At 40.3% G+C, this 16564-nt stretch overlaps 1 protein-coding gene across 4 annotated transcripts in view; it reads right to left on the bottom strand.

Moving 5' to 3' along the window:
- Positions 1–16564, bottom strand: part of LOC115245354 (mushroom body large-type Kenyon cell-specific protein 1) — a 67729-nt gene that overhangs the window by 22884 nt on the left and 28281 nt on the right. For 3 of the 4 annotated variants that reach the window (XM_029823638.1, XM_029823641.1, XM_029823640.1), the window contains 4 exons: positions 9255–9690; positions 5351–5588; positions 3648–4530; positions 879–3410 (listed from right to left, as the gene is read on the bottom strand). In XM_029823638.1, coding sequence (XP_029679498.1) covers positions 2117–3410; positions 3648–4530; positions 5351–5588; positions 9255–9690 — 2851 coding nt within the window. In that variant the 3' untranslated portion in view covers positions 879–2116. Of the gene's footprint in view, positions 1–878; positions 3411–3647; positions 4531–5350; positions 5589–9254; positions 9691–16564 lie in introns of those variants that run through there. The other variant, XM_029823639.1, reaches the window with a different exon arrangement.

The following is a 16564-nucleotide window of genomic DNA, read 5'->3' as shown; positions in this document are numbered from 1 at the left end:
CTCTCTCTCTTTCTCTCTTTCCCTCTACGCGGTAGAAAATTTGTATTTGTATCAAAAAGTGGGCGTCTCGTGCTTAAGAAAAACATCTTTTCAGTATCGGAGAAATCGAATCGAGAGCGGGCGCGCGCGCACGCGTTCCCTTTCTTTTCTTTTTAATCTCCTTTTTCTTTATCCTACGTTCCAATTTCGCGTTTGCATCTTTCCATTTTTTGCCTGGATTTGGACAATTCTTTCAATTCGAAAGATCGCGATCTTCGTGGCCGTAATTGCTTGGAAAAAGAGACAGAAGCTTGTCATCGTTAAAGTCTGCAAGATAAAAAAAAACACTAGAAGAGATTAAGGCCAAATAGAAATTAATTCGATAAAAAAAAATATTTTGTTTAACATGATTTCAAGGCTACTTTCAAGATCTTTATAAATAAGACTTGTTATGTAATAAATGACAAAAATTTTAAATCTCTTTTACATTTATTTAAAGAATATTAAAAAGTCCATTTGTAAATCCTTCGTAGATAAAAGGATTCGAGGCAAGAGGATTCGATTTTTGAACGTGTCGTTCGAACTTGTGGGCAATGTTCAACAACGAAGATCGCTTTCCGGCATTTTCTGTGCATTTCGCCGTATTTATAACATGCCCGAAATGTGGGACGCGTTCGCGTCAAACGCCGGCCTCGAAACAACCGAGATTATAGAAATATTGTCGCCTCTCATGGAAAAAACGTCACCTACGCGCGCCAACAAAAGCCTTGGCTTGTTCTCGCTTCGCACACGTTCTCGTGTAATGACCAAAAATATATGTATATATAATATATTATTCCTTATATAATTATGTCGCTTCTTATGAGTTAAGTAGTGTTAATAGTTAAGTAATAAGTTTCTTTTTTTCCCTTTTGCATTAGATAGTTTTACACTCATAGAGAGGAAAAAATATGTTGTCGCGTCGGCATTTTTGTTCCATCGTTTGACCTATCGTCATCGTCCACTGATTGGTAGTGGTAGCGGTAATTAATAATCGTAATAATAATCATCGAACGACTAACGCTTTCGCGTTTAGCACGTACATCGCGACGAGCCTCTTCTTTATGATAAATTCTGATCATGGGACCAAAGGGACTCGGATGCACCGATTCTCTTTGAGTTTTCGCTAAAGTCTAAAGTAAAAATAGGCTTCAGATCGGCTTTAGATTCGAATTCGCCACTAACTCTTGATACAGAGACGGTGACAAAATCTCGGCTACGACGCATGTATGCGCGCAACGCCTAAGTATCTCGTTATGTTCCCCATTTTTGTATACTCGCGTATGTGTGTACTCGTTTTGTGTATGTCACTGTTGTGTGTTGTGTGTATCGATACGTTTGAGAGAGAAATGTTTGGTGGAATGTCCGGCTTGTAGAAACGCGTTTGTAGAATGGGTCAGTGCATCTGCTGAAGCGTGTTCCCGTGCGCGAGTACTCGAGTACATGAATATATATATCACGCGCGTGTCCTTTTTTTCGTTTCGTTCTGTGATACTCCGGTCCAAAATCTGTGCTTTCACCTATAGTTGAAAGGATCTTTTCCTACACGCGCGCCTGATGCCAGAACAGCCGGGCCGCGGCCAGCTGGACGCGGGTTCGTACGGCGGGTTAACTGGCGGAATCGCAATGGATCTACAGGGATTGTGGTTGTGCTAGCGTTACACGCATTGCCATTTTTGTTCTCCCCTTTCTGCGCTAGACTTGCCTCGCAACGTTCGAGGGTTTTTTTTTCGATTGGAACGAAGAGGTCATGGGAGAGAGCAGGAGAGTGTATGGGATAGTCGGAGTATCATCGCGTTGCCGACGTATCCAAGGATTCCCTTCGTCTCCATGTTGCTCACAAATGCGCCGCATCATGATTGCGAAAATTCGAATTCGGCGTGAAAAGTTTTCCCAGTTTTCCTGATCGAGCGCGAAGGGAAGCCTCGTTCGCGGCGCGCAACAACGAGAGAAGGCGCACGGGTCCGGTGCGTGTGAAAGATGGCGAAGAGATCTGGATGGGAATGTGGGCTTACTGTATATACGGATCTTTGTTTCCTTTTGTTTTTTACTGTACTCATAACTGTATACTTTACTGATAACTGATACTGACTTTCGTCTACTGCTCTACGGAGTCCTCCATGCTGAGCGCGGGGCCACGTTGCTCCGCCGCCGGCTGTTGGCTGTTAGTCGACTCGCCGGATCTGTTGCTCGCGGTGTTGTAGCCCCTCTGCAGTTGCACGACCAGCCCGCTCACGGCAGCGTATTCCTTTTGTTGTTGCTGCGGCTGAGTCTTCTGGCTCGAATGATCTACTATAAGCTTACTATCACAGGCACTTTTTTTGTCAGTTGATACGGCGTAGAGGTTGTGTAAGTCCGGGTAATGGTTCAGCTGTGGTTGCTGCTGCTGTTGCAGGCTCAAAGGCTGCTTCCTATCGCGATCCTCCTGGCCGCCGTTATGAACTTCGCGCTCTCTGCTGCTGCGATCGATCCTCGAGTCACGGGTGCTATCCTCGTCCCTGCTACCTGCTCGAGAAATCGACAGAGGCGTCGGTGGTGACGTGAGCCGATCGCTGCCGTCCTCCGTACGACCCCTCTCCGATGGTGATGGGCTGAGATCAACCGTAGGCACACGCTCAGGCCTTTCCGGCACTATCCTGCCCGCTGGTCCTCGATAACTCTCATCCTCACTGCTATCTTGCGCTATCCGAGGCAGCGGAGTTCTTCTCGAATTTCTGCAAAGCTGATCGATCAACGTCTTACTACTCATCGTCTCCGGATGTTGCGCTTGCGACGACGATTGCTGCTGCTGGTTCCTCACTTCCGCCATCGTACGCTGGTCCCTTGGTGGTATGCCTGTCTCGAGGCTCGACCTGATCAGATTGTCCAAGAAACTGCCGTTCGCCCCAGACCCGTCATAGATACTTTCTACCACGTCGCGCGGCGCCTTCGCCATCGACGCGCTTCGAGAATTCGAGGTTCCAGCTGCGTCTGGCGTTCCGGATACGCCAACACCGCCGTCACGGTCTCGTTGCTGGTGCTGTTGTTGTACCATCGCCGCGTTTCGTTGTTGTTCCTGCAGCCCGCGTATTCTCTGCGATGCCGCAAAGTATTGTTCCGGCAGGATCGGCACGTTCGGTCCGCCACCCATAAAGGGCGAGGGCATGAAGGGTCCCGGGTTCCAGAAGTTGAAGGCCGCGAACGGCAAGTGAGGAGGCATGCCCTCCATGAACGGAGGCATTTTCAATCCGTTCGGACCGGGTATGCCACCCGGCGGCGTAAACGGCTTCTGCTGCGGTTTCAACTGCGGTTTCTTGTCGACGCCGGCAGCGCCTGGCCGCATCACCGCGGCCGCCGCTGCCGCTGCCGTCGTCGCGGTCTCCTTCGATTTGTCGTCTGGTTGCTTCTGGTCCCTGCGAGAAAAGTAAAAGCTCGCGATATAGCTCTTAACTCTTAATAACAGTGCTTATAATTCTTTATAATAATTAACAATCCATGATTAAATATGTATATATATATATATATATATATATATATATATATCCCATTAAATGCGAGATACTCCCTATCAAAATATCACGTTTATCCTACATTTATCACATAAATATTGCATTGTTCATGAAAGAGAGAAAAAAAAGGAAAAGGCTTACCTCTTTCGCGGCCTCATGAGATGCCGCTCCTTGACTTTGTACTCAAGGGTGGAGTGCGGAACTCCGTAAAAGCTGCCAGCACGATGCACGCTCATCTCACCGCGCTGTACCGCGCGTACCGCCTCGACGAGACTATCCCTATCGTAGTTCCTGTACTTGCCGCGTTTCGGTCTGGTACCCTTGCCTCCGGTGCCCTGCTTCGACTTGTTCGCGTCTTGCGACTGCTGCTTGGCCTGCTGCTGTTGCTGCGACGACGGCTGTTGCTGCTGCTGTTGCTGCGGCGGTTGCGGGGGCGTGTAACGACCCCTCTTGAACGGGTTCGGGTCCGTCATCATGGCCTGCTGCGACGGAACGACGCCGGCCGATTGGCAACCCGGCATACCGGCCGCGCCGGGTGTTTGGCCTTCCTGAAATTTAACACTGATGCTCTTGGCGATGACGTCGCGGAAGTTGACGGCCACCGCTTTGCCCACCAGCGAATTCGTGGGGCTACTGGTGCCGGAGAAGGCTGGGCTAGCTCGCTCCAGAAGACCCGGACTCGAGGCGGCAGCCGCGAAACCCTGGGCGAACGCGGCGGAAGTCGGCTCGCCGTTCTTGCTGGAACAGCCCGGCGTGCTGGCGGGCTTGTAGGACGGAATCTTCAGTATCGCTCTGCCCTGAGCGCTGTCGCTGGCCTCCTCCTCGATGTTGGGATTGAAGTCGTCGTTCGTCATGGGTACGCGCTGCTGCTGCGACTGCGTCTGCTGATGCGCAGCTAAGGGATGGTGATGGTGCTGATGATGCGACTGCGACTGATCGCCGTTCACATTCTTGTTCAGCCTCTTATCTTCGCTCATCAGCTTCCTCACCACTTCCGGTATGCGATAGTCTCGTGTGTCCAGTCCTGATAAGTTTAAAATATATTATTTATTGTTTATTGTAATGTTTACACTATAAAGACAAATAAATATCTAAATATATTATTATACTTGACTAATACATAATACATTGTTAGCAACAAGAAACACGTTTTAATATCTTCATGATAGTTTTTCATAAATTTTAATTCAAGTTTTTTATTTTGCATCTAATAACACTTGCGTCTTTAAGTATTATAGTAAGAGACATATATTTTATTCGAGATATTTTTAGATAAAATAGGTAAGAATAGTGCAAAGAATGCAAACAAAGTTCAATATCAATTTATGATAATTTTAATAAAAATCATGATTGCCTCTGTAACATTTTGTCTTTCTATTTGTCGTAATTCCAAATACAGAGAGATTTAAGCTACTCGATTTAATTCGCAGTCTTTAAAAGCAGAGGAATTATCGGCAAACTAACTGACCAAGGCCCGGCTTCTATCGATTCTGGAAGTCCTATCACGACGTAATACACTTTTCGGCTTTCCTCTCTTGGCGCAGAGATTGGCTGGTCACATTTAGTAGATAAAAAGAAACAAATATCTGCCGGAAATGTGTGACACAAATCCCGGATAATATATCTTATAAGACAAGTTAATTCTACGTACTTATTTTCTCCGAATTGTATTAATATGAATAGATTTATCTCAAATTTAGAAAAAGCAAAAAAGGATTTTTTGCTAATAATTATAACATCATGATATGTTATCAAAACTACATTGCAATTCTCAAATAAAAGCGAGGAAAAATTTTTAACAGATAATGCCAAAAAGAAAAAGAACACCAAAGATTTTATTTTACCTAATGGCACAGCGGCAGCCAACATCTTCTGAATGTAAGGACCAATGTTGGCGTGTTCCAATCCCGGCCATTCAGTTCCTGTCTCGTGTCCCCGTTGTAACAGGTTCCTGAGGGAATCACCACCGGTACCTTCGAACGCAGAGAACCTGACGAGATCCTCCAACGAAAGCAGAGGCTTCAACAGGGCCTTCTCGACTTCCTTCTCTTCTTCCGCGCCGGATAATTCTTTGTCGTCCACCTGTTAAAAATATCTTTTCTAGCTTTTTCTGCGTATACTCTTTGCTCGTGAAAGAGCATCTAAATTGCAGATTACGGTCAAGTTGCCCTCTCGAGGAAAGTAAAAGTAGAAGCTTCCACTCCGTCTCCGGAGACGTGAATAGAAGCGGTGCTCTTCTTATCATCGATAATCATTAGGCAAACCTTGTTGCTCATTAATGACAACTTCTTGTTCGAGAGTGCTTCGTCGAGAGGTGTGTGTCTGGAATGTACGTGTATTTGTATCGTGTGTAAGTGTCAATTGTCCATGTAAATATATACAAAGTGTTTCTCGTAAAGCGACCGCATTGCATATTTCAAAAAAAGTATTAAAATGGGAAAAAAAGCGTAATGCGCGCGAAAAAGGGTACTTTCGGCTTTGAGAACGTTCCGCAAATTAGGTTTCATATAAAAAGAATCGCGAGCCAGTTTTTACTGTTTTGAGATGAAAACATTTCTGGAATATTGAAAATGATGCTTCAAAACTTCTTTTCCAGACATTTAGCGAAAATCATTTAGCGTTATTTCATTTTATAAAAAGAAAAAGTTTCGCCTATAAAATAATAAAAAAACAGGGGAAATAATGCTATAATTTTTCTCTATCTAATATACTTATTTTAAGATCGCATCATCGAGTCACTTTACGCAAATCACTCAATATATACATCTCCATCGAACGTAGAATAGCCAGCCAAGCGCCATGCAGGATCAGCTGCTTAATCAGTAAACAGTATTTTTCAAAGAGGTGATCAATGTTTTACGGAAAAACGTTCTCGATGCTCTTGGCAATCATTCACTATACAATATATTTATATAATCGCGACTACCTTTTCCTCGCTAGCTCCCAATAACAGGAAAAGGTAGAAAAATTCGCGTAGACTAAAAGAAAAAGAGAAAACTCATCTTCGGCGTGCGTTGCGACAAGATACGCCAGAATTCAAGTGCTCGGGGGACTCGTTTAAGGCGCATGCATTGCACTAAAAGTGAAGCAACAGTCTTTTATGATGGTTACCACGTATGTGTACAAACGAGCAGTACGCGATCGCATGAAATGCAGGCAGGCAAAATGAGATTTTAACCGTTCTCGTGCATAGATCGTGCTTGCAGGCTCGACAAATTGTACCGTAAAATAGCGCCTCATGCTAAGGCGCAATTTGGTCAACGAATAATTTTTAAGTGGCAACTATCACTACTAACAGATTGTGCGATGCGATTAGAATATTTAGGAAAATGCGATATTTTACAAATTTAATCTTACAATATTTTATACGATAGTACTCTTCGAGCTTTCGTTCAATTTTTCTCTTCCAACGAAAAACTACTCTTCTAAATTCTAATAAATAGAATTTATTCTAATATCAGTATCGCTAAAGATAAACACTGCTACAATTATGCTGAAATAAATCGAAGATTCTTGCACTTTAATGCATTGGATATTTTCGATTATCTAATTGCGATCAATTCCTATCCTATACACGTTAAGCAAAATTAATCGCTATCAAATCAAGGCAAAAGACATTATCAGGTGATGAGGATTAAATCGGGCCACCGTGTTTAATCTGCCGTAATCTTCGATCGCGCGACTGTTTCATGCATGGCAGCGCGTTCACACTGGGATTGCGATCCGTCTATTTCGGAACAATTATTTGATTGGACGTCTCTCTACGGCGTAGGGTTATATGCGCGGCACATCGAGGATGCAGAGTGTCGAGGTCCAGAAGCGTACATTCACGACCAATTATTGAATTCCGGGGGCCATAAGCGGGGCCCTCGTTAGAGACAAAAGAAAGACCAAGCCCGGACAGATTCTTTTTTTTTTTTTTTTTTCTTTTTTCGTCTCAACCCGGCCTTCCCAAAGACTTACCTCGAGTCTTGCAACCTCGCGGACACCAAGTTGCCATGTGTTAAACTACAAATAGTGAGATAAAAAAAGTTAAACAGCCCATGCAAAAAAACACTGGACACTACTGAGCACCACGGCGACCGATACGGAGCCGCGTAGACCATCGTCCCCTTCCTCCAGCGTCTCCTAGTGTCACCGACCAAAACGCACACTTGCCGTCAACATTTTTTCGGACTAGGTCGATATTTTTCCGCAATATAAGAGAAATCGAAAAATCTTTGGAAAAGAAATTTTAATCTATCGACTTGTAAAAGTTTCACTTATTCTCCGCAAGTACGTGTATTTTTGAAAGTACACACAATATTTATTTAAAAAAAAGAGAAATAAAGATAGTTAGTATTGATAAGATTCGTGTCATCTGTATATAATGTTGAAACGAGATTAATCCTTGTCAAAGTTAAATTTTCTGCGTTTTAGCAAGCGACTGGAATTTAGCAGAAGCGTAAACTATAGCAAAAATATTCGATAATGAGGCTGTTCTAGATTAATTTAACGATCAATGAATTGCCGAGTTCGCTCTGACCGAGTCCGAATTTCGGGCGTCGTTTCACGATAACGAGATACACTCGGTCCACGCGAGATCCACGATCGCCGTGCCAGAGGTATGTTTTGGGGAAGCTTCATTCGTTCTTCCTAACCAAAACCACACTTAGGTACAAATGGACGGTATGTATCCACGAATTTTCCCTCAACGAGATCTCCCTCGTGCATCGTTCCGTTTCCCACCCACCCTTCCATGTTTCTTTGCATGGTAATCGGCCTGTTTCGCCATGTATTTAAATCATGGAGAATTACTACTCGCTTGCGAACAGTTTTAGTCGAAAGAAATTGTGCGTGATCTCTGGAATGCCTGACAATATATATATATTCCAATAATATAAATTATGTTTTGAAAACTTTTATATATACTCTGTTCTCATTTATTAATATATTTTTAGGTATCTTTTTTCCATTTTTTAATATTCCTTTACGACTAAAATATTCTGTAAAAACGCAACTTAATTCAAAAATATTTATAATTATTATTGTAGAGTTTAAACAAATAATTGTTATAAATTTCATCTTTTCCGGATAAAAATCTAATCAAATGCTGTCTTTCTAATATTTTTTTTTATATTACATATTATCACGTAATAATCAACGCGCAGATATTACGCGATGCATGTCTGTTTCATAATATAATAGTTGAAAAGTCTGAAATTTACTCTTTCGATATACTCTTATATCTATTTCGTAATTTATAGGTCAAAATGCTTTCTAATATCTATGCAAATAAAAGGAAAATGTGAAGGAGAATCGCGCAGTTATACCATCAGGCACTTGTAGGAGTCAACGGAACAATTTCGAAATCACTTCTCTCGCGCCATTGATTCGTTTCCGGATAAGGACCAACGGGCATCGATAACGAAAACTACCGGAGACAAAAGACTATACTCGATGGAGAGTCCTTGCGCGTCGTCTCGGTAGACGAAAATGTCTCGTCGCATCATTCTTTCACGAGAACCTCCCAGTCGCCGTCCATGCCAATTTGCATCCTCGGCTTTTCTACCCGACACGCGTGAAAGTACCGACGAGGAGAGTTCGGCACGTGTCGGTGGAACGTTTTCACCCTTCGCTCTCTGCATCTCGCCCATTCTCGCTCTTTTCTTTCCCCTCTCTCGTTGATCTATTCTCTCCCTTTCTCTCTCTCTCCCTCTCGTTCTAAATCTCTAGCTATATCCTCCGTTTTCTGTCCCCAAAACCTACCTCGTCCACTTGCGGGGGCGGAGTGGTCGCGGAGGCGTTTTGGGTCGTATTTGGTGTTGTAGTAGTAGTAGTAGTAGTGGTGGTGGTGGTGGTGGTGGTGATGGTGGTGGTGGTGGTGGCTGGGGCGCCGGGCTCGTGAGGGTGTGAATGGGTGCTAGTCAGGGACGCGTCCCTTTCGCGTTCCATCGCGAGCTTGTAGACCTTGTTGCGCAGCGTGCTACGCGGTATCCCGTAGATCACCGCCGCCCTCCGCGTGCCGAGCTTGCCGCTCTGGATGTCCCTAAGAGCGGCCTGCAGTTCCTCCTCGGTGTAAGTCCTCCTGCCACCCCCGGCACCCACCACTGGAACACCACCGACGCCTGCCGCAGCTGCCGCCGCCGCCGCCGCCGCGGCCGCAACTGGTCCGGTCATTCGCGGTTTCGCGCGGTAACACGAGCTAAAACAGAGTTAATCAACATTATATCGAGGCTAGGTGATGCTGTTTTTTTTTGCCTACAATATGGTCTCCATGATTTCGGGACGGCTATATAGGAATCAAATCCGGTGAGTCGAGTTTCTAATATATACAAGTATTAAGAGACGCCAGAAACAAATCGTTGGATGTCACAACTGCTTTTTATTATAGGAAAATTTATTTTTATGTAATTTTCACTCTTCGTTCTATCCGCGATTTTTAAAATACAGCTTCCATCCATCAGTCATTATAATGGATCTCGTTTATCTTCGTACATTAATGTCAGAGTATCAATTTAAATAAACGGTGTATTAAAAGCAGGTATATCATTGGAGCAAATCGATATTTTATGAAACAAAAATAATTCTAAAACACTCTAGAAAATTGCTATTTTTCTTATTTCCTAAAAAGAGCAATAAAATATCGAATATCGATAAAAGCTTTCGTTTGCATGCAATTTAAAATTGCCACGAAAGTATCCGGGACACTAATCAAAACGTAATTGGCACTAAATCTTCAAACAGGGGAGAATGTTATTTCCAATTTTTTTTCGGAGTGAGGGTGCTCCGCCCCTTCCCCGCCTACGCATTCGATTTTTCTACACATAATAAAATAAATCTGTTAAAAATATGTTTTACAAAAAATACATGGTGTCAGAAAATTACCATAAATTGTTGTGACAAAAGTATTGCTGTAATTACGATTTTTAAAAATCGATATCTCGAAAACTATGGATCATAGCGCATTGTGGTTTGCGGCATTCTTCTTCTAACAAAAAATCCTATAAAAATAACCTATTAAATTGAGGAATCCCGAAAATAACATTCTTGCCTTCAAACATCTCGCAACATTGACGTAAGTGGGTATAGTGAAGGGACCATACGCGCGATTTAAAAATCGATTGGGGTGATCAATACTCGCACAAGTCCGTTCTCGTGTACAACAAAGTCGTCAGCCTATCCATCGCTTTTCGCAAGCTCACGTGCGTTCTCTGGAACTAATTCAATAGACGATCCGCATTAAACGGCCACGTGGCCGTTTCGACATCCGCACGTGTTTGACGCCGGTGATGAATAACAAATCCGTGCAACTTTAAGCTCGCCTTCAAGACATTCAGTCATGTAAATTAAGTTTTTCAAATGCGGGAAGACGTGTTAACTCGACAATTTCGCGAACTGCCATGTGCAATCAATAATATTTGACCGGGAAAACCGTGTCGGAGAGATGTTCGAGCATTTACATCTCTTTAAATATGTAATTCATTTACATAAATATCATTTCGCTCATCGTGATTTATACCGTACGTCATATGGACGAGATTTATCTACGCCGAGAGACGAGAATTAAAACAACGTATACAAGCGCTCTAACATCACCGGAGGGCAAGCGCGTATATTAATAATTTTAATACCCGTTTTCGCGCTAGAATTTTCTTTTTATTGCTATCATAAATTGTCATGTCGGTACGCAATTACATACTTCCCAAAACACATTATGTTTGCTAAGCAATATTTTCATTGTAATAAAGTATTCTTAAGCAGTCTATGACGTCAAGCATTGTATCAAGCAGCTGATCTTTGTTCTTTTATAAAAATATATAGTGTTTGTACATTGTACATTGTATATCTCTAACATCATTTTCTCATTAAAACGCTTGTTTGCTGACTTAAATGGAAGATAAAAAAGGTCAAACAAAATCTAAATTCTAATTTTAAAAAAATAACGTGACATTTTTTACATATCGATATCCTCAAGAAATTAATGTAAATAAAATTTATATATTTAAATAAAAATCTAATCTAATAATAGCGGAAAGAAAAGACAGTAAATCTCTTTTCTCTGATACCACTTTCGCGTGCAACAATGAAAATCTGCTCGATAGATTCTCATAGCTAAACCACCCCACACTAATCGCTTCGCGCCCTAAACATGCGAGAAGAATGTAACAACTTTCAGCGCAAAAGCAGCCGGTAATATTTCGCACTTGCATAAAAGAACGCGACGTGGCACGAAGGCGATGGATATCGGGCTATGGTGTAATTTGTCACAGTGCGCAACCGATAAGATTAGAGAGAGGCGTAAGGAATCATCGCGAACTCCCCCTCGCCGTCCCACCCCCGCTTGCACATGCACCGGGTGAGCCCCCCTTCTGTCTCAAGTTCGTCGACCTGAGCCGCTGATAAAAGTGCATTTCGTCCGACGCTGGCCTCCCGGATAGGTCCCGCTACGTCAGTCATCGACCGGCGTTGATTTATCTGCGATTTTTGTTTGTCGACTTGTCTGCGGTTTTACGCGACGATATCCACCACGTCGTCGTCGTTGTCGTTGTCGTCGTCGTCGTCGTCGTCGTCGTTGGAAACTCGGTCGACCCGGCGCGTCCGTGTATGTCTCAGGTTCAACGTTCCTCGAGTAATGCTGTCGCGTAATTTCAAAGAAAACGGTATTCGCTAAATGAAACGACACGGTGCGCCTATTTAAACGCGAGAAATTTAGATTTAATCGTCGACGGATTTTCGTGAAAACATGAGACACTTGGCGTATTGTATTATACACACTGAAAACAAATGCACTAAATCCCCCAAAAATTTTGTTTATTTAAAAAAATTATTTATTTAAATACTTGCAAAGGAATTAGTTATTTTAATCAAGCAGCAAATATATTTGAATTAGTAAAATATAAAATAAAAGCACAAAGTATGCTTTTATTTGCAAATAAAAAAAAAATTGATTTTTATTTTTATTATACTAAATTACTACCTTGAAAAAAAATTTTTTATTTTTTGGCTGCTTATTTCAAAAACACAAGTTTTCTTTATTTTAATAAATAATTTTTTACCTTCAAATAAATATTTGTTTATATTAAAATTTCAAATAATGTATTTTAAAAATTATAATTTTTATTACATGCAAATAATTATTTATTTATTATAACAAAACATTTTTGGAAACAAATATATATTTATTTGAGTAAAAAAAAATCAAAATTAACAAAATGAATTTATTTAATTCAAAAAAAAAATTATTTTTAGTGCATAACATGATTAAATAAATATCAAAATTGAATTAGCAAAGATGAATAAAAAGATTAAAAAATATCGATGCCGTAATAACGCGTTTTTATAAAATATATCGTGAGGATGATTCTTAGCCGATAACGATTTTGTGACGGTTAGACCATCTATATCTTCGACATATTATTTATGCATTCAAAGTCAACGTTTCACGATCGAGCTAACTAAACTGGTTCGGTTTTGTAAATTCTCGCATAAATCGCAAGACTCACGCAATCGCGAACCAGATAGTCATAATCTTGTCCTTCGCAGCGACGTCAATACCTCTTTGGCCAGCGAACCTTCTCCAAAGCCTTCTACGAACCGGTTTTGCTTCAGTACTCCTGTCTGGTTTTATTGCGGCTTGCCTATTTTTCAGTATCACGGACGCGAACCGTACGTCTAATTTCGTTTATGACTTGCTATGGCACGTTCTTAGATCTAGTCAACTAGCTCGCATTTTTTATCCTAAATTTCTAAAAAATTTATAATCTATTTAAAATGATATAGCATTTTAAAAATCCGCATATCCTTTCCTTAATTAAAGAATTTTGAAAATCTTCGAATTGAAACACATTAATATTTATTAATTAATGCTTATACATATATACAGAATAATCCGAAAATTAAAGAAAAATTTGAAGTCTAATTTCTTGTTTTTTAAAATGCAACATATTTTATTATAACTCTCCATAAAATGATACAAAAGTGAAACAAATATAAAATAAATATATAAAAAAATTGAAATAAAGATTCCGCTGTAACTGTAAAAGTGAACGTTCAAAAACATGTATAAAGTTACATCGACTAGTCAAGTATTCGATTGCATAATGCCAGTTTATAGAAGACGATAAATATCTCGAGATTCGCCTAGTTTGTAACAGCAAAGTGAAGTACAAAAACTTGACATGTTCAAGCAGCATAGATTTAATTTGAATACATTTACTTTTAAAGAGCTGTATTAAGCTTTTGACGAGCAATATAATTTTCACTTTATCTGAAACTTTTATATAATGCGTGCATTGTGTCCATGTGCAGCCAGACAAATACAAAAGAAGAGGCAAAAAAATCTACATTATTAATATTCCCAAAGTTACACGTGTAACAATAAAATTAAAACAACAAGATCATTGTATTCCTCCGAGAGTGCATCGAAAAGTTGACGTAGTTTTGATATTTTCAAAGGCAGCCGGAAGCTCTTGATCTTAATCGGGCGGCTCCGTTTGAGAATGTACGTACAAGTTTAATGCCGAGTCGGATCAAGACGAGCCCTGGATTTTCTCTTTGCGTTTATTCATACGAAAGTGCCTTAAACGGGGGCTCGTACTTTGCGCCATGTCGTAGATTCTCTCAATAAGACACGAAACGTGTTATAACGCGGATCAGCTTCCAACAAAGGGATACAATATTTTGACGAGAAAGTACGAGAATGATACTGCCAACCTACATTCTCCTTTATTCGGAGCACTCACCCTAAGGAATAGAATTCACGCATTGCGTGTTGATCGTAACAATTTACGAGCGGATGCTCCAAGTTACCAGTATCTTCCTTCGTTTACAGATGAACACTCATTTCTTTTAACAATTTTATGATATTCGATTTGGAGTCTCTTTAAATAATAAAATCTATAAAGTTCGCACTTAATTACTGTTTAAAAATCGACGATTTTCTCCACGTGTATTTTTTATAATTATCTTGTTATATTTATAAGAGCTGGTTATAATTCCCATATATTTTTGAGTATAGACTTAAATCCACGACTTCAGGTCCGTCGTATTCAGAATTAAATATCCGTGATCTAATTTGAATTGGGTTTTAATTTCGACCCGACTACCGCGCGGTTTCGCTGGCGGTCCTATCTTATCGTTAATTACGTCGAGCATGCGTCGGCGCGAACTTCCCTCGCCTCTTTCTTTTCTCTCCCCCTTTGATCTTTCTCGTCTCTTGCGTCCCTCTTCCTCGCTTCCCCTCCTCCCCACCCGCCTCACCGTTCTTTCTCCCCTTCTCGCGTTACGAGTTGCACTCTCCCTTTACGTCCCTCGTAATCGAGGCCGCGAGATACACACGAGGTACTCTCCACGTCTTCGATGCGTCGGGAGGTGCAGATTACGATGGACTAATAATAGACGATGATAAAAATTTGATGCGCAAAATGTTTCGCGGGGGAAAACAGCGAAAACACGGGGGCAACGTACGCCTTCGATACTTTAGCACGACGATCTGATATCAAACTCGACTCGCGCGACTCATTCGAGCTATCGACGATCGCTTTCGTTTTTCGCACAGAAAAACAAAAATTAACATTCGTCAATGATCGTATATTTTCATGAATCCGGATGTACACTAATAGTAAAAGACTGGAACAATTTAAATTTTTTCAAACAAAATCGAAAGCTACCAATACGCGTTCATTATCAGGGCTTCCTAAATTTTATCATGAATCGAACAGAAGAAGATTGATGTAGCATAAATACAATATCGTCGTAATTAATTTGGTTTTTAATTTTTTTTTTTTTTTTTTAATGATAAAAATGATGTAAAAATGTATAAAAATCCCTTTTCTTTCGCTGTCATTTATCTCTATGTACAGATAGAAATTTACGATATCTCATGTTTCGCATTCGAGACCACAACAGAGTTGTGCATCGATTCTGTGAAACGTACTGCTTAAATATTTATCGAGGTACGTACCGCAGACTATAGCAGTTTAAAGCTCAAAGGGTTGAAAAGTTCAAGCAACTCGTCGGTATTATTACGATTTAGAGGGTACCAGCTGTTTACCGCAAACGTATTACAACGAAATTTTTTCGCGCAGTTTAAAATACTGTAGTATATATTAAATATTTGCGAATGAGAACCGTGCAGTAAGCGACCTACCTACTCGCACTACTTACTAACTGTCACCTACTTGTGACAGTTTAATCAAAGAATATTCTATTTATATCAAGAAAAAAAATATATTACTATATCCATTATGTAACAAAAAAATTTCTATAAAACTTATAAATTTTATATTAGTAAAGTATTTGCAATATAAATCATTATTTATTAATACTCTTTCTAACAATATATATATATATGATATTATTTAATATAAATCTTGAGGTACCACTTATATTTTTATAATTATTTATTCAATTAAAATTAAAAAGACAAAAATTTATAAGATTATTGTAGTCTTTATAATTCAATTGTGAATTTTGAGCGATAAAAGGACTCGTGAAAGATGATCGCAGGGATCAAATATGACGTATTCCAGACATGCATATCTCTCTAACATGTCTAAGATAATCGTCGAATGTTCACAATACTGTTATTAAGGTCGGCTTGATAGAACGCACGACCAAGTTCACCCAGCAAACTTGAGCTTCACCGCGATTTTAGATCCTGATAACCGTGGCTCTTTATCTATAACCCTGTTCGTCATTTATTACAATTATAGTACACACAGAGAATCACACATACACGCAATGACAATACAAGACGCTTAATAATAATACTCAGCAAATATATGACCTCACGTTATAAAAATAATTGAAAATATAACTCTGTTAATTATAAATAAATAAAGAATTCAATATTTTAAGAATTACAAAATAATATTCAATAATTAAAGAATTTAATATTTTTTTAGAAACTTTGATTATATACATATATATATATATAAAACCGATCGAGTCCGCATACCAAAGAATCTATGTATAAAAGTTCTTAATCGTGTTATCAAGATTGTCAAACTTACCACGTATATTTGTCCGTATAAAAGTCCAAAAATGCAAGCCGCGAATGCGAACTCGAGCGAACG

This window comes from Formica exsecta, unplaced genomic scaffold (assembly GCF_003651465.1).
Source record: "Formica exsecta isolate Colony F162 unplaced genomic scaffold, ASM365146v1 scaffold96, whole genome shotgun sequence".
NCBI classification, from domain to species: domain Eukaryota; kingdom Metazoa; phylum Arthropoda; class Insecta; order Hymenoptera; family Formicidae; genus Formica; species Formica exsecta.
This window is presented reverse-complemented; position numbering and strand designations above follow the sequence as displayed.